Source organism: Pezoporus flaviventris, unplaced genomic scaffold (genome assembly GCF_033815535.1).
Source record: "Pezoporus flaviventris isolate CSIRO_AGI_PZ_B2104156 unplaced genomic scaffold, CSIRO_AGI_Pfla_v1 ptg000046l, whole genome shotgun sequence".
Taxonomy (NCBI): domain Eukaryota; kingdom Metazoa; phylum Chordata; class Aves; order Psittaciformes; family Psittacidae; genus Pezoporus; species Pezoporus flaviventris.
The window spans coordinates 1,756,298-1,774,082 of record NW_026892594.1 but is presented as its reverse complement, the minus strand read 5'-3'; the positions used below and the strand labels follow the sequence as shown (position 1 = coordinate 1,774,082).

Sequence of the window (17,785 nt, the reverse complement as noted above, 5' to 3'; positions counted from 1 at the left end):
AAGCCAGGCAATAAGGTATATGGAAATAATCTAGGAACTCTCTTCTTCTGCTCCATCTGATGTGTTTCAGGGCTGTGTCTTTGACAGCTTTGGGTACAGGATTACAACATGGAAAGCATGGTTAATGGATGAACTTGACGTTGACTGGGATGGAGGGGCTCAGTGCTCTGCCATAGATTGCTGAGGTGATGGTGTTTTATTTACTGTGGTAAAATGGAAGTAGTGTGGGCATGTGGAGAGAGCAGGAGATGTTTCCCACATAGCTGCAAGGAGACAGGGCTGGTGGTTGAATGGGTGTCCTGGCTCTTTCTCCACGCTGGCGAAAAGGAAAGCCAACTGCTGTATAGAGGGCAGCCAGAATCACTCATCAGCCCTTCCCTGTGGATGCCAACAGTGTTGTGATACCTAAGTTGGGTGTCTGCAGCAGGAGGTCTAAACTTGGCCCGAGTGCCTTTAGAGGCAGTAGCTCCATCGTGCCCCAATGCTCCAGGACATCCCCCAGTTGGCCCCTGGAGTTATAATCTCTTGGTTTGGCCTTTTCATTTGCCTCGATCCGTTCTTTTTGAAGCAGTCCCTGATTTAACTGATTGTCCACATCCCCATCCACACACTGGAGACAAATCAGTTGAATGATAATGAAAGATCACCCCAACTGTCTGCTCATTTAATGGAGTGTCAGCACACAGCAAATAGGAAGTAATTGGATTGACAGACACAGAGCCAGTTACTAGGCTGTTTGCTACCTGCTTGAGAAAAGCAGAGGAGCAGAGAGGGGTAGCAAAGCTAATCTGATCGTGTCTGTTGTAAGCCACACCAAATCCATGGGCTTTGAAACCTCTGTCCGGTCCAAGTTCTTCCTTGTTACCATCCACTCCAAAGCCATCCCTGCCTTGAAATTACCAATCATTATCCTGCAATCTAATAAAACACAGTTTGCATAAAGATAGTGCCCATTTAGAAAGCTGTCAGCGCAGCTACTCTATTAATAGAGCCATTTTAAAGATTTATAGTCAGCATATGTTCCTTTTTACAGGAGCCAGATTGAGAGCGGTGGGGTTTGAGCGTGAAGAATGTGCCACCAGATCAGATTGAAAACTAATGTGAATAATAAGTTAATTTTTACAAAGCTGTTGGGCTCAGGAGGGAATGTGAAGTTTGGGGGGGGCTGTTATCATTGCATTTCAGTGGCGGTCCACAAGCTGAATGTAACACAGTAGTAAAGGAAATAGGAGTTAACAATACGGAAAGCTCAAGTTGGTGAACTTCATATTTCAGATCACTTGGTGTAGTAGGATGACATTATGTGATGGTTCTGTTAACATCTTTATCGATCCATGATGCTAAAATGTTCTACACACATCGAATGAAACCCCACAATATTTCTATGTGATGGGCAGGGATTCATTTAGAGTTGACTGTCAAGATTGTTTAAAAACATAATGCTTTTTAAGCAAGGCCTTATGTATTTTCTGCCTTGTACCGTGCCTAACACATCAGTAGTAGTGAAGTAATGCTCCCTGTTGTAGTGTCATGGGAAGTCAACCTTTGCCGTTACTTCGATAGTAAGCTTGAAACAGAAGCAGCAGGGGGATCCTGCAGGTTTGCCTTCATCTCGTGGGCAGAAAGTGTCTCTAAGCACACACATGCCCTGGGTTCAGCTAAAATAAATGCATTGCAGAAGTGCCATGGAGAGAGATTGATTGGCTGTGGTTAGTACATTTATCTTCTGCCTTCTGCAGGATTGGATTTAAATTACAAATGGATCGGCGCTGGGTAATTCAGTTCAGTGGTCATCTTGGATTATCATCTCCATCATGAAGCAGTCTTGGGACTTCAAGGCAACTGGCAGGCTATGCTCAACGTAGAGCTGGGTTGGGGCTAGAAACTTACGGTTTCAGGGAGTGTAATGGAGAGATTTGCTGGTGCAGCTTGAGAGGAGCAAAGGGGTGGCTGGTTGTAGGAGCTGTTTGCTCAGTTCTGTAGAAACTTAAACCACATTGAATTGGTTTAATTTCGTTGACAAATGATGAAGTAGCAGCTCATCAAAGGTGTATTTCAGGCTGAAGGTGAAGCGTGTTGCCATCACTGCTGAGCTACACATCACAGCTCTGCTGTCCCCGTTTGCTGGGGGTGCAGTATGTCACATTTTCCTCTTTACATGGATGTGCACAGTTGGGGTTTGTTGGCGTCTTGATGATACTGCACCCTTCTGCACTGTTGGGGATCTCTTGCTTTGCAGGTATTCATTGCTTGTTGTAATAGTGGGAAAACTGAGACTCTTTATACCTGAATCCCAGGCTGGTTTGGGTTGGAAGGGACCGTAAAGCCCATCCAGCTCCAACCCCTGTCACGGGCAGGGACACCTTCCACTAGAGCAGCTTGCTCCAAGCCCCTGTGTCCAACCTGGCCTTGAACACTGCCAGGGATGGGGCAGCCACAGCTTCTCTGGGCACCCTGTGCCAGCGCCTCAGCACCCTCACAGGGAAGAGCTTCTGCCTTATCTCCAACCTGAACTTCCCCTGTTTCACTTTGAACCCATCACCCCTTGTCCTATCACTGCAGTCCCTGATGAAGAGTCCCTCCCCAGCATCCTTGTAGCCCCCTTCAGACACTGGAAGCTGCTCTGAGGTCTCCACGTGGCTTCTCTTCTCCAAATAACCTGTGAAAGTTCCTCAATAAATTAAGGAGAGAGAAAAACATCTGCCCAGAGCTTTTCTGCTTCCAGGTTCCTGTTGTAAAGAACATGTACCTGCTCAAAAGGATTAAAAGGAGGTGCGCAGCATTTAGGGAATAAAGGTACTTTATATTTGTTCTCCTCAAAATGAACTCAATGGCCTCATAGCGTAGTTAGGAGTCTGTAGGGGGTGAGAAGAATAGAAGTGGAAGTCAGCTCTCAAAAGCATCCGTGTAGGTTGGGCTGACAGGACACTGCTTAACACAGTGGTGCATAGCTGTGCACACAGCTCTGCTGAAATGCAGCCTTGTGTTGGGGAGCAGGAACTGCGTGAGAGGAGGATGGAGGCAGGAGGGGCTGGGCTCTGCTCCCAAGGAACAAGGGATGGGACAAGAGGAAACGGCCTCAAGCTGCACCAGGGCAGGTTTAGATGGAGCTGAGGAACAATTCCTTCCCCAGAGGGTGCTCAGGCATTGGAACAGGCTGCCCAGGGCAGGGCTGCAGTCACCGTCCCTGCAAGTGTTCACACACCTCAGTGCCATGGGTTAGTGGTGGCCTTGGCAGTGCTGGGAGCGGTTGGACTGGATGGGCTTAAAGGGCTTTTCCAACCTGGTTGATTCTGTGATTCTAACTATGCTGCAGGAGGTCTTTAGGATCAGAATAAAGCTCTAGTTTTTGAGGTTTGATCTAAAAGATACGGAGCGAATGGAATTTGTCTGCCATCGAGGGTGGAAAGGCCAACACCAAGGTGTGGTTCTTGCAAGGAGCCCCAGTCACTACATTGCTTTAGCATCCCACACTGTGCTACATGTACCGAAGCCACTGTTCTCCACGACATACCAAGGGGCTCTCAGGGAGCTGGTTTGAGTTTATAGATTGTTCTGGTGAGATGTACACCTTGTAGGATAAATAAATTGCTCCAAAACCCCAGGTCCCTTGGGTATTTTCATGGGCTGGAAGTTGAGAAGGAAATGAAGAGCCCAAACACCAGCTGTATTTTGGTTGTAGAAGACAGGCAAGTCTTCTCTTTACTCCATGTTAGTAAGCATTGCCTTCTCATGCTTGTTAAATGCTTCTAATGCTTAAAATGTGCTTGTTGGGGTGTGTTTTAGTTTGGTGCTGAAAGTCACATCACAGTTCAGCCACATCCCATCCATGTTTTCACCCATATGTTTATTGTTATTTTTATTATTATATTTATTATATATTATAATTATATACTATACTATATAATATATAATTATATGTTATTATTATATATATTATTGCAATATTATTATTGCAGATAATCAGAAAGCAGATCAGGGACCATCAAGCATCAGGACAGGGTGAGATCAGGAGAAGACTGACAGTGAATCCCGTATCTGGGTGTACATTTGCAACAACCAAGTGCCAGTGACTTGGTGCCTGCCAACCACATGTTCCTGGCCCTTTCTGGATGTCAAATAAGCTATGGGTCCCAGTTTACTTCCAGGTCACAACAGGGATAAAGACATGTCCAGTCACTTATCATAGCTTGGCTGATAAACCAGAACTCAACCATGGCGATCATCTCTCCATACCACCCAGAGATGCCACCGTGGTCTAAAGCAGTTTGCATCCTATGCAAAGCTCCTTGAGAGGGGAGCAAGGCCCTAAAACAGTGACTGCTGCTGCAGCTCCAGCTTCTGCTGCTTTCCCTGTAGCACTCCTGATACGCGTTTCAGGTGCATCCTCATTAACCGAACGAGCTGATGTGATTCACGCTTGAGTTACCCTTCCTTTGCCTTCTAAGAGGCAGCTGTACCATGTCTGCTCGCAGAGGGAGCTGCTTGTGGGCCTGCCAGATGTACAAGTGCTGTTTGCAGATTTAATTGCTCTGTTTCATCTGCAGAAAGGGAAATAACATCTTCACAAGAATGGTGCCTAGAGAGAGAAGAGGACCGGAGTTAGATTCTCATTGCTGTGAATTCACAGGCCAGTGGATTGGGTTTTAACTCTGCAGGCTGATGCCTTTGCAGATTTACAGCTAGGCTTAAAATCTGCCCAGTTTCTATTTCTGAAGTAGCACAGCCTTAAGTAACTACAGCCCCGTTTCAGTGGTCTGTACTGTAGGCTGAGAACACTGCGGCTGTTCAGCCTGGAGAAGAGAAGCTGCGTGGAGACCTCATAGCAGCTTCCAGAATCTGAAGGGGGCCTATAGGGATGCTGGGGAGGGACTCTTCATTAGGGACTGTAGTGATAGGACAAGGGGTGATGGGTTCAAACTGAAACAGGGGAAGTTTAGATTGGATCTAAGGAGGAAATTCTTTCCTGTGAGGGTGGTGAGGCACTGGAATGGGTTGGCCAGGGAGGTTGTGAATGCTCCATCCCTGGCAGTGTTCAAGGCCAGGTTGGACGAGGCCTTGGGTGAGATGGTTTAGTGTGAGGTGTCCCTGGCCATGGCAGGGGGGTTGTAACTGGATGATCTTAAGGTCCTTTCCAACCCTAACTATTCTATGATCCTATGTTTTGCCCAGGACTGTGTTGTGAAAGGCATTTCATAGCCTTCGTTTCACAGCGACAACTCTGACTTGTGCCACTTTGTTCCTTTTGAAACTCAGCTCCACCACAAGGGTCACAAAACTCCAGGCTGCTCCTCATTCACGTTTACCACCTTTGGAAAGATCATGCCTGGCTATTAGCTGAGGTTTGGCAGCAGATGGAAATGCAGCTGCTTCATGAAGCTCTCTCATGCCCTATGCGAGACGTGAGAGGATAGAGACCGCGGGATGTGAGCATCAGCCCAACCACCAGTGCAGCAACAACAACAACCCCAAAAGCAAGTGGAAGCAGTTGTGAAGCCAGGAGGGGGGGGGATGGAAATGTGAGGTGCTGTGCAAATGATGCGCTTGAAAAGACTGGAATTGGGACATTAAAATTTGCCACCAAGGTTTGGCCTCCCCAAATCCACTGTGATTCTGCTGCTCCTCATGTGTCTGGCTCAGTGAGGGGCATCAAGGCTGCAGGGTATGATAAAAGCATTTCTATACATTATGAGGCTTTACTACTTAGTTCTGGCTCTACATCCTGTGGTCCAAATACAAGCCAATATTCCCCTCTGGAGACATCGGAAGAGATTGCACTTTGTCTGCCCTAAGATACCTGCACAAAGTCAGAAAGCTGTGGGTTTAAGGTGATAGGTGAGCATGAAATAAGCACTATTTTTAGCACAAGAAGAGAGCCAAATTATAGTGTAATGTTTTTCTGAGTGCATGTGCCGTTTGTAGCACCTCAGAGGCAATGGAATGCTTTTCTATTACACCTGCATGGGAAGGAAGTCTTTCTTACCTCAATCTCATGGTTGAGCGACTACAACACAGACATCAGTTCTTCAAAGCTCCTATTTTTTTTAGCTACTGTTAAAAAATAGAAGCTCTGGATGCTTTCATCTTCCAGTGCTAAAGCTGTCAGCTCGGTGGGGACATACTCAGAAGCCTTTACAGTAATGGAAAGAGCTATATCGAGTAGTTGAGCTGGTTTTCATTGGGGAGTTGTGTTTGTATAGGCGAGGGACTGAAGTGATGGGGACTGACAGTAGAATCTGGCCATTTGATGAAATAACCCATCAGCACAGCTTGGTGTTGCAGACACCAGTCTGGCTGCTACTGCCAGTTACTCTTGTTAAGCTGGAACCTTACTATTTTACTGCAAAATGCCCCAGATTTGGTGTTTTCTGTTAACAGTAGTTATTTTCCATTGAAATTGCCTTTCTGGATGTTTTCTACACTGTATGATATTTAAAAATAGCAGAAAATCAATGTTTTCTGCCTATTTACTGGGGTTTTGTCTGGTATTCCGAAGATTTTCAATGCACTTAGCGTAGCCAAATCTCCATTGAGTGTCCCAGAGCTGTTTGCACTTTTTTATGCTAATTACAGTTTTAATCATGTTTTGGGTCACCTAGAGAAGAGCTGAAACCTTTATTTCTGCTGTTGTCCTCTGGATAGAGCTCCCTTTGGACTGATTTCATACAAATGCAGCTCTATGATCTTGCATATAGGCACAATATTTATCAGCAGCGTGCTCCTCAGTGAAACATCAATCCAGGGGTAACTGCTAATGTACCCAAAATAATTCTCTGTAGTCAAGTTTTTATGCAAAATAATGAGCTTTCTGTTACTTTAGTACCTATTTGATTGGTATTCATGGAATCATAGAATCCCAGCCTGGTTTGTGTTGGAAGGAACCTTAAAGCTCCTCCAGTTCCAACCCCTGCCACGGGCAGGGACACCTTCCACTAGAGCAGCTTGCTCCAAGTCCCTGTGTCCAACCTGCCCTTGAACACTGCCAGGGATGGGGCAGCCACAGCTTCTCTGGGCACCCTGTGCCAGCGCCTCAGCACCCTCACAGGGAAGAGCTTCTGCCTAAGAGCTCATCTCAGTCTCCCCTCTGGCAGCTTAAAGCCATTCCCCTTGGCCTGGCCCTACAGGCCCTTGTCCAAAGCCCCTCTCCAGCTTTCCTGCAGCCCCTTTAGGCACTGGAGCTGCTCTAAGGTCTCCCCTTCAGGAGCCTTCTCTTCTCCAGGCTGACCCAGCCCAGCTCTCTCAGCCTGGCTCCAGAGCAGAGCTGCTCCAGCCCTCGCAGCGTCTCCATGGCCTCCTCTGCACTCGCTCCAACAGCTCCACGTCCCTCTTGTGCTGCTGCCCCAGAGCTGGATCAGGACTGCAGGGGGGTACCCAGAGCACGGCAGAGGGGCAGGATCCCCTCCCTGAGCTGCTGCTCACGCTCTGAAGGTGCAGCCCAGCACATGGAGGGGGTCTGGGCTCAAGCATACACTGAAACTGGGTCATGGGGAACTTTTTGTTTCACAAAACCCAGTATGTATCTCACAAAAGCAGAGCAGAGGTGTAGAATCATCCAGTAACAAACTCTCTGTGGTCTGTGCTGTAGTGAATTTTTTAACTTTAACTGTATTTATTGTGATTTGCCCATCTATGTTATGGTCATTACTTCTGGGTATGGGAGCATCGCTGACTCTCACTTGGGCAGAGGAGGGAGGAGTTAGAGGATGGACCAGATTCTGGGATGGACAAGAAGTAGGTTTAATCCAACAAGATTGAACTAGGTGATCTTAAGGTCCTTTCTAACCCTAATTATTCTATGATTCTGTGATTCTATGTGAAGTGAATATACTGAAGTATACACCAGTTTGGTGGCACGTAGTTGTTGAAATAGCCAGTTTGGTTGACCCTTCTATCACAAGGGTGATAAATGAAGACTCAGAGCTGTACCTTGTTGGTTATCAAACAGCTCGGCCAGGAGAACATCATCTGTTGCTGTCCCTTCTGCTGGCCCTCTCCCAAAACACCCACTGTTGAGGTGGGAAGGCTTTCTGGATGGGAAATGGGCAGTCTGAGGTCTTCCAGGTTTGTCTGTTGGTTTAAACGTGTCTTCAACCCTTCAAGAACCTATTGTCTTGGGTATTTTATCTCTGATTTCCTTGTCTGAACAGCCAGTTTGGGATTCAGTTCAGTATCCAATTCAAAGGCTTTCTGCTGTTTCCTTAGTGTTTCCTTGCTTTGTGGAAGGTTCATTCCAGGTACTTGGATGTTTTGTGACTAAGAGGGAAAAGAACAGTTCAGGATCATACAAAAAATGAAATGAGCTGAGATGTAAATTTGGGCTGAATGTCTGTAAAAATTTTCTTAATGAGGTTTCAGAATATTTTACGGTTATTTTCTGTCATTCATTTGTTTGAGGAGGGGATTTCAGGTAATATTATCATCATCATTAAGAACAGAGGAGTTGTTATGCACTTGCAGTGACACGTCTTCAGCTTCTTTTAACGATACCTTGGAAGACATTTGATAACAAGAAGACAGCAAAAAGCCTTGGGAAGGTGAGAGTTGTAGGTTTCTCTATCAATCCGTGAAGCCTTTTTAGGCTTTATGGGTTTTATTACGCACTTTGAGCCTAGGTAAGACAGGCCTCTGAGCCGAGGAAGTTGTGAGTTGGAATGAATTAAATTTGCTGAAATGGTTTGTCTTTCTTTTTGCCTTTTCTCATCCAAATGACTGTCATTTCCAAAAAGAGACTTCATTTTCCTGAAAGTGTTTTTCTGTCTAAGGGGAATGCTTAATTGCAGCCGCAAATCACCTCAAATGCTTTCCAAGGAGGATAAAACAAGTTAAGAAGCGTGCATCATTTAGAGATTGCAGGTTCTGAATGCAGGATAAGATGCAGATTTCTGGTTTTTGACCCGACTGCTCTCTTCAACAACTCCATCCTGGCCACGCACCTCATAATAGTGTCTTTCAGAGCACTGACATCCTCTTTTTAGGATTTCACACAATCTGCACTGACCATTATCCAAACTCTGGCACAGGTTGCCTAAGGAAGCTGGGACTACCCCATCCCTGGCAGTGTTCAAGGCCAGGTTGGCTGGAGTCTTGGGTGACATGGTTTAGTGTGAGGTGTCCCTGCCCATGGCAGGGGGGTTGGAACTGGGTGATCTTAAGGTCCTTTTCAACCCAGACCGTTCTATGATTCTGTGATACACCTTGCTCTGAATTTTTATTCAGGGAAAGCATTTTGCAGGTCAGATGTACATGGTGGTTGTGTTAAATGAGTGTAGTTCCTGTCCAGGGTTCAGCAGCAGCAGTCATTTTTCTCCCCCTTAGTAGCTGGTGCAGTGCTGTGTTTTGGCTTTGGCCTGAGAACAATGCTGATAACACTGATAGTTTTAGTTGTTGCCAAGTAATGATTACTCCAGTCAAGGACTTTGTGAGCCTCATGCTCTGCCAGGGAGGAGGGGAAGCTGGGAGGAAGCAGAGACAGGACACCTGACCCAAACTGACCAAAGAGGTATTCCATACCACAGCACATCATGCCCAGGATAGAAACTGGGGGGAGTTACCTGGAAGGCCCAGATCACTGCTTGGGTCGGGCAGGGTGTCGGTCAGAGGGTGATGAGGAATTGTACTGTGCATCACTGGTCTTTTACTGTTGTTTTTCCTTTCCCCTTTTAGTTTTATATTCTCTCCCCTTGTTATTTCCCTTATCATTATTGTTGGCAGCAGCAGTGGTTTGTGTTATACCTTAGTTACTGGGCTGCTCTTATCTCAACCCATGGGAGTTACATTCCTTTGATTCTCCTCCCCATCCCCCTGGGAGCAGTTCTGAGTTACCAGCTGGGCTTAAACCACAGCATTCCTCAGCAACAGGGCGATTTTCCTTCCTGAACATTCCACATGGCTCATTCCCTCACATGCAGAGAATACACCCCACGGCATGGTAACCTTTGTAGCTTTCTCCCCATTTTTTGTGTGCCAGTGAGAGATGATTTTAAGTGTAGTTGTTGATAGTATTTCAGAAACCCTGCTCAATTACAACTGAATGGTTCTTTTCCGAGCGGAATCATCAAAGCAAATGGAAAGTGAATCAAAGCTGTTCCTCCAAGGCCTTCTTTATGGCCCCTTTTTACAGTGAGCTGTATTGCAGATTGCCCTCCTTGGAGAGTAAAAAGAAAATAGTAGGGTATAAAGGGCTCAGTGACAAAGCCTTTCACCATCACAGTGTTTTTGGGTTGAGGTTTCTTTTGGTCATATGGATTTATGCACATGTGGATAGATCCAAAACCAGTTTGAAGAACTGTGTCCCAATCTAACTGCTTTATTCAAGTGCCAGAGTTTTCTCCCCTTTGATTTTCTGTAAGTCGTTGACCAAACTGGGGTTTCTTGTCATGTAAGTGGTTCACACTGAGACATAAACGCTGATCTCTGCGATAGCCATGGGTCAGATTGCTTTTTTTGACATCTTTATAGAATCATTGAGTCAGTGAGGTTGGAAAAGACTCATCCAGTCCAACCGTTCCCAGCACTGCCAAGGCCACCACTAACCCATGGCACTGAGGTGTGTGAACACTTGCAGGCACGGTGACTGCAGCCCTGCCCTGGGCAGCCTGTTCCAATGCCTGAGCACCCTCTGGGGAAGGAATTGTTCCTCAGCTCCATCTAAACCTGCCCTGGTGCAGCTTGAGGCCGTTTCCTCTTGTCCCATCCCTTGTTCCTTGGGAGCAGAGCCCAGCCCCTCCTGCCTCCATCCTCCTCTCAGGCAGTTGGAGGGAGCCAGTTGTACTTAATGGCATTCTGAATAATCCTTCTAATACAGAACATGTAGGGTGCATCACTGTTGCAGTGTAATATGCTAGAAGGATTCTTAGTGCAGATGTGATGTCCATGTGATGCTTCTGTGCGCACCCTGCTTGCGTGCTCGGTGGGGTTTTCCTCCTGGTGGGATGAAGGCTGGAGCTGCACAGTGGCTGCCTCAAGTGCTCCATTTTCAGAGCAGATGGGGGGCTCAGCGTGGCTGGTGAAACACATGGTGAGGTCATCTCTGAACCACGGCAGATCATAGGAAATTGAATCTCAGTTGTCCTTTTAGGCTGTACTAAGTGGTAGTGTACTTGCACCATTGGAATATCAAATCTGTGAACCTTTAGGGCTGTTGCTTACTCTTAAGCGGTGCTCTGCCATCCATACTACATTTTTCTTCACCTTTTCTCTACTTCCATTTTCCTTGGTAGAGATCTTTTGATTCAGTGAAGACTTCAGAAAATGTCTGGTTTTCATCACCAGTATCATTTAATCAAGTTATCCTCGAACATTGAAACTTAAGGTCTCTCATCCATATCCTCTGGTCTTCCATGCTGGGCACAGTTTCAGTCTTAATAACTTTTGACTGATACCAAGTTTAAATCTGCTTTCCTGAGCTCTTGACCGTTTTTTCTTTACCACAAGTGTTGCTGAACACTCGTAAAATCTCTTCTCACAGTCATTGCTGTCTAGCAGCTTTCTCATAATGTGTGATTACTTTATGGTTTGTATCAAGTAAAATGGGGATATACTTTTGATTCTTACCAGTATGAAGTGAACCACTGTTGTCTATGCCAAGGAATTCAAGCCTGTTAGCACAACCACCAGGACTTAGTTCTCTAATCAAGGTAGGAAATCAAGGCACAGGTCTTCTAGAAGAGATCTGAAGTGGTGATTAATGCCAGGTACTGGGAAACAAAGATTCCTGATTGCCATTTAGCTAGCACTGACCTTTCCAGTGGCCTCACACAAGCAATTTAGTGTCTGGTGTTGGGAACACATAGAAACACCATCAAGTTACTGCGGGATAAGGAGTTGCTGTAGGTCAGCACATCTGAGCTCTGATAGTCTGCTGCTATTGAACGTGGCCATTCTCTCTCTTAAAGTTAGCTTCTATTTATGTTGGTTTAAGGAGTTTTAAGAACATGCTGGATTTTAAGTGTTCAAAAGTTGTTTTCCTCTCTTCATTGAAGGTTGCTTGTTTCAAATTCAAGCTGCTGGGCTCCTCCTTTCCCAACTGAAGGAGGTACAATGGTATAATTCATATTCTTCTGTGCGTTTAATGCATCAAAAGGACTGGGTAAATAAGCTCATAGGGCAGCAAATTTATTGGCAGGCATGAAAAGATATGGCAAGTTAGTTTAATATGGCCCCTTCAACCCTGACAGTGATCCCTTAAGGACATCAGTGGCTGTCACTCGAAGCTGGTGACATTGGGTCTGTTATCTCAGAGATAAGCTTGGTGGTGGTCTCCCTGCTCTGTTCCCAGATGACTTGTTGTTTCCCTGTTTTATGGAGCTGATTCAGGTTATTGATCTGTGAAAGGCAGGGAATAAAGCTGCCATCCCTCGCACTTCTCTCCATGCAGCATCTCTTTTTTTTGGAGCAGCAGTCTTCAGGGTTAACAGAGAATGGGTCCCCCTTTGGAAGCAGGAGCTGCATCAGCCCAAATGTGTCGCTCTAGACTGATGGAGTCAATGCTGCAGAGGCTTTAGGGAGCAAATTGTTCAGACTTGAAAGAAATCGTGCTACTGACATTGACAGGAGCCCCTCAGCCAGCCCTCTGAAGGGAAGCTGCCTCCTCTGGAGTGCTGAACATGGAAGTAGAAGATTAGGGGTAATTAAACAGACCTCATTGAGTCGTTTGGGAAAATAGCTAGTGGTGAGGCATCTCTGACACATGCTACCCACACTGGAATGGTTAGAGGTGTCTCAATGGCAAAAGAAGTCCTTCCTGGTGAAGAAGAGGTGGCTCTCAGGGTGCAGGACATGTTGCAGTATATATTGGGAGATCCAAGGTCGAATGGTTCTGGTGCTGCTGTGTAAAACAAAGATAAAACCAATGCCAGCATCTCCAGGAGTGAGATGAAAATGTAAATGATTGTGAGAATGATCAGGGGCTGGAGCACTTCCTGTGTGGAGCCAGGCTGAGAACATTGGGACTGTTGAGCCTGGAGAAGAGAATCTGCATGGAGACCTCAGAGCAGCTTCCAGTGTCTGAAGGGGGCTACAAGGATGCTGGGGAGGGACTCTTCATCAGGGACTGCAGTGATAGGACAAGGGGTGATGGGTTCAAACTGAAACAGGGGAAGTTCAGGCTGGATATAAGGCAGAAGCTCTTCCCTGTGAGGGTGCTGAGGTGCTGGCACAGGGTGCCCAGAGAAGCTGTGGCTGCCCCATCCCTGGCAGTGTTCAAGGCCAGGTTGCACACAGGGGCTTGGAGCAAGCTGCTCTAGTGGGAGGTGTCCTTGCCTGTGGCAGGGGTTGGAGCTGGATAAGCTTTGAGGTTCCTTCCAACCCAGACCAAGCTGGGATTCTGTGATTCATTATGACTCCTGATACATGCAGCTTTGAAAAGCAGACTTAATTTCATTGCCTGGGATGTAAGTTAAAGAAATGACAAATTTCTAGAAGAAGCTCCCATGTGTTAAACGGCATCACTGAAAAAGCTTTTACAGGAGGAGATGACAAACATCCTGTGTTAAAATAGTCCTGGAATCGGTGTGCCATTCTGAGTGTGCAGGAATGGGATCCTAGGATGAAACAATAGCACATAATAAAAATACAGCATCATACAGTCATGCATAATGCATTATGATGGCAGCATCATACCCATGCATTGCTTTTCTCAGTGTTACCTCTAGGCTTTGAGCTGGGATATACTTCTATTCAGATTAGAGATGGGAGATGGGGAACCTACCTGTGGGAATCAAGTGACCAACCCAAGGAGGACGTTTACCTTTCCAAAGGGATTTCTGGCACCTTCAAGTTTTTAAAGTTGTTTTATTTCAAAAGACATCTTTCCAGTACATCTCAAATAAAGCAGTTGGTGATTTTGGGATAAATAAATAGGAATTGTGCCTGGATTGTGGATTTTCTCCAGTCCCTCGTTCTGTCTGTTCTTCTCCAGCCGTGGAGTCTTTGTCTCACCAGTTGTTGGCATTTTATCCATTATTCTTTGCAGGCTACCTTATAGATCTTTCTGCTCTTCATGTCTCCTGTTGGTGCAGTCTATACTCATTCCCCCATTGCTGTTGCTTGCCACTGAGATGTAGGAATGGCAAAGGCAAGACTAACACATTTAGAGTAACCACATGCTTTATCTGCATTGCATTCTTCCCCTTCTGTTTTCCAGGTTTATCCAGGAGATAGAGCACGCCATGGAACTTGGCCCAAGCAAGCAGTGTCCGCTCCGTGAGTTCCTCACCATGTACATCAAGAACATCTTCCTCAGCCAGGTCCTGGCTGAGATCAATAAAGAGATTGAAAGCGTCACAAAGGCATCTGATCCCCTCAAAATCCTGGCTAATGCTGATACCATGAAGATCCTTGGAGTGCAGCGGCCTCTTCTGCAGGTAGGAGCTGATTGAACTGCCAGTGCATCCCTTACTGTCTGTGTCTAGCCATGAGCTTGCTATGCATCCAATGAGATGTAGACCTGCTTGAGCAGGTCCAGAGGAGGCCACAGAGATGCTGCGAGGGCTGGAGCAGCTCTGCTCTGGAGCCAGGCTGAGAGAGCTGGGCTGGGTCAGCCTGGAGAAGAGAAGGCTCCTGAAGGGGAGACCTGAGAGCAGCTCCAGTGCCTAAAGGGGCTGCAGGAAAGCTGGAGAGGGGCTTTGGACAAGGGCCTGTAGGGCCAGGCCAAGGGGAATGGCTTTAACCTGCCAGAGGGGAGACTGAGATGAGCTCTTAGGCAGAAGCTCTTCCCGGTGAGGGTGCTGAGGCGCTGGCACAGGGTGCCCAGAGAAGCTGTGGCTGCCCCATCCCTGGCAGTGTTGAAGGCCAGGTTGGACACAGGGGCTTGGAGCAAGCTGCTCTAGTGGAAGGTGTCCCTGCCTGTGGCAGGGGGTTGGAACCAGATGAACCTTAAGGTCCATTCCAATACAAACCAGTCTGGGATTCTAGCCTGCTATGACCCACAAGACTTGTTTCAACATATAATCTGAATCTATGGTCTATTCCAGTGTCACTGCTAGTGTAGCCTTTCCATTTCTGATCTCTATGCAGCTGTGTAGGTATACACGGGCTCAATGTTTTCCGTGTGCAAGAGGATGTATCTCTCTTGCTACATATGTCAAGCTAACGGCATCTTTGCGTCTTGCCTGGCACATGACGTTCTTAAAGCGCCTTTTAGCCATCAGGACAAACTGATACCAGCTTTGTTGAACAGCTACCAGAGAGGTTTATTTTCAGTAATGTATCCCTCCTTAGAAGTTCTGCAAATCACAGAGGTGTGGGATTGGACTAAATACACATGCCAAACTACCAGGAGGAGCAAAGATAAGGTCTGCTGCCTCCCAGGTGCAGCGTGTGTGACTGATGTGTTGCTGCTGCAGCGAGGCAGCTGTATTGCTTCCTCAGGCAGATAAGGGAGATTTGAGAGATTTGGCTTTGAGGTTAGAGTATTTAGGTGAGAAGCCTCTTTTAAAACAGCTTTTTGGAACTCTAATGTGGAGTAGTGATAATGGCAACCCGCACAGTTGTCATCCCGGCTACGTGGGTGGCTGGGCAATATGGAAGCCTGCCTCCAAATTCTGAGTTATACGTGTTGCATGGGACTGAAAGGAATAAGCTCACAGTCACAGAATCATAGAATCATAGAATTATAGAATAGTTAGGGTTGAAAAGGACCTTAAGATCACCCAGTTCCAACCCCCCTGCCATGGGCAGGGACACCTCACACTAACCCATGTCACCCAAGGCTCTGTCCAGTGTGGCCTTGACCACTGACAGGGATGGAGCATTCTCTGACTTTTGCTGTGATTTGGGTTAAGCTCTTTTAATCCCTTTAAATTCTCTCTGATCTCTAAAATCACTCTTTGGGGATGAATAATATTTGCAAAGCTCTTAGGAAGCAGCATGCATCTCCCAGGGTTTATCTGGCTGCTTTCTATCTTTGCTTATAGCTGTAAAATGTGTGTATATTTTAATAATGTATAATAATAATAATAACTGTTGTTATTTGGGGGAAATTGCTAGGGTTTTTGCATGGTTTAATGGTCATTAACTCTATACCTGTCCTGGTGCTGTGAGTATGGGATGGTTCTTTCAGAGACAAAGCAAAATCAGATTCCAGTGATTTTCAGCAGTCTTTAGAGGGAACAGCTTCCTTAGAAAGTAGTGTATTTACATGATTTATCTTCCGGAGTTCAAATGGGGTTTTGGAGCAGCGCAGCATCCCTGGGTTATTTCCTTGCCAAGGTACAGCTTTAGCAGCCTTCTCAGAAACTCACTTATCAAAACCCTAAAGTGGAAGAATACAACCCGTAGTAAATAATTACCCACAGGAAAATTACTTTTCAGCCTCAGTGCTCGTTGAGCACATGCAACATAAGATGAGAACAGGGCATGGGCACAAGGGCAGGCTGTGTCTGAAGAGGGACCAGAGAGGGGCCTTGGACAAGGGCCTGTAGGGCCAGGCCAAGGGGAATGGCTTTAACCTGCCAGAGGGGAGACTGAGCTGAGCTCTTAGGCAGAAGCTCTTCCCTGTGAGGGTGCTGAGGCGCTGGCACAGGGTGCCCAGAGAAGCTGTGGCTGCCCCATCCCTGGCAGTGTTCAAGGCCAGGTTGGACACAGGGGCTTGGAGCAAGCTGCTCTAGTGGAAGGTGTCCCTGCCCGTGACAGGGCTTGGAGCTGGAGGAGCTTTAAGGTCCCTTCCAACCCAAACCATTCCATGATTCTATGGCTGGAGCACAGCAGAGAGGGGCTGCACTGGGGAAGGAATCACAGCCTTACTTTGCAGTTATTTGCAATGCCAGTTGCAGTCACCATTGTACGTGCCTAGCAAAAAAGGGAATATGCCATTTCTGTGATGCAGATGGAACTCTTCCAAGACTTGATTTTAAGAGCAAGGGTTGAAAAAGAAATCAATGTTAGGGCAGTTTTGGCTTCCGCAACAGGAAGCGTATCTGAAGATTGAAGCTATGAGTTAGAAGGAGAGCAGAACTCTACTGATTCATAGTCTGATTCTTCTAAAGATGTTATTCAGAGTTCCTTTTGAGAGATATGGAAACTAATAGGTATATTCTGTGTTGTATTTTGTATTGTTTGCCTTTCCTTTGTTTTCTGAGGATTAAACTGATTGAGAACCCAAACTCAACCTGCGCAGGCATCTGACCTTCTCAAGAGCTGAAAATACTTCATGTTAACATTAACCCATCAGGTTTGGAGCAAGACCAGGGAGGTTGTTAACCTTAGCAGATTTGGGTTGGGTTCTTAATGCAGTGATGTGTTTTTTTTGTGGATGATGGCTTCATTTGTAGCCACGAAAATGTGGTCTATAATATCAATGCATTCTCTTAAAGTTCACGTGAGGTTGAAGAGTCAGAATGGTTGGGGATTTTCTCATCCACTTCCTGTAATTTGTTTCTCATGATGGATGGAAATCATTTTGAACTGGAATTATTCTTGGTCTGAATGTACATGGTCAGAAGGGCTGCCTGTTCCCAACGTTAGACAAGGGTAATTTTGTCAAAGAGAAGAAAAATTGCTGCCTCTTTGAACCAAGTCATCCAAATAGCTCCCTAAAATAATGCTATTGATTTTACATTAACGGGGGGGGGGGGGGCAGAAATAAAAGGCTATTTCTACACTGGCAGTGCTGGAGCCTGGAATCTTTGCCATTCTCACCTCATGGGTACCATGAAAATAGAGTGTGTAGAGAGTGAATGAGCCTGGCACTTCCAGTACTGTGCTTCTCTGTCCTGTCTTGTGTTACCCGTGGTCATGGTTCAACCATCCCACCCTTTTCTATCCTGAAGATCTTTCTTAAGCTCCT

The 17,785-nt window shown here is 46.3% G+C and overlaps 1 protein-coding gene across 1 annotated transcript in view; it reads left to right on the top strand.

Moving 5' to 3' along the window:
- The window catches only part of EXOC4 (exocyst complex component 4), a 394,793-nt gene that overhangs the window by 266,158 nt on the left and 110,850 nt on the right, over positions 1–17,785 (top strand). The window contains exon 11 of the mRNA XM_061467959.1: positions 14,144–14,363. Within this exon, the coding sequence (XP_061323943.1) occupies positions 14,144–14,363 (220 nt within the window). The remainder of the gene's footprint in view (positions 1–14,143; positions 14,364–17,785) is intronic.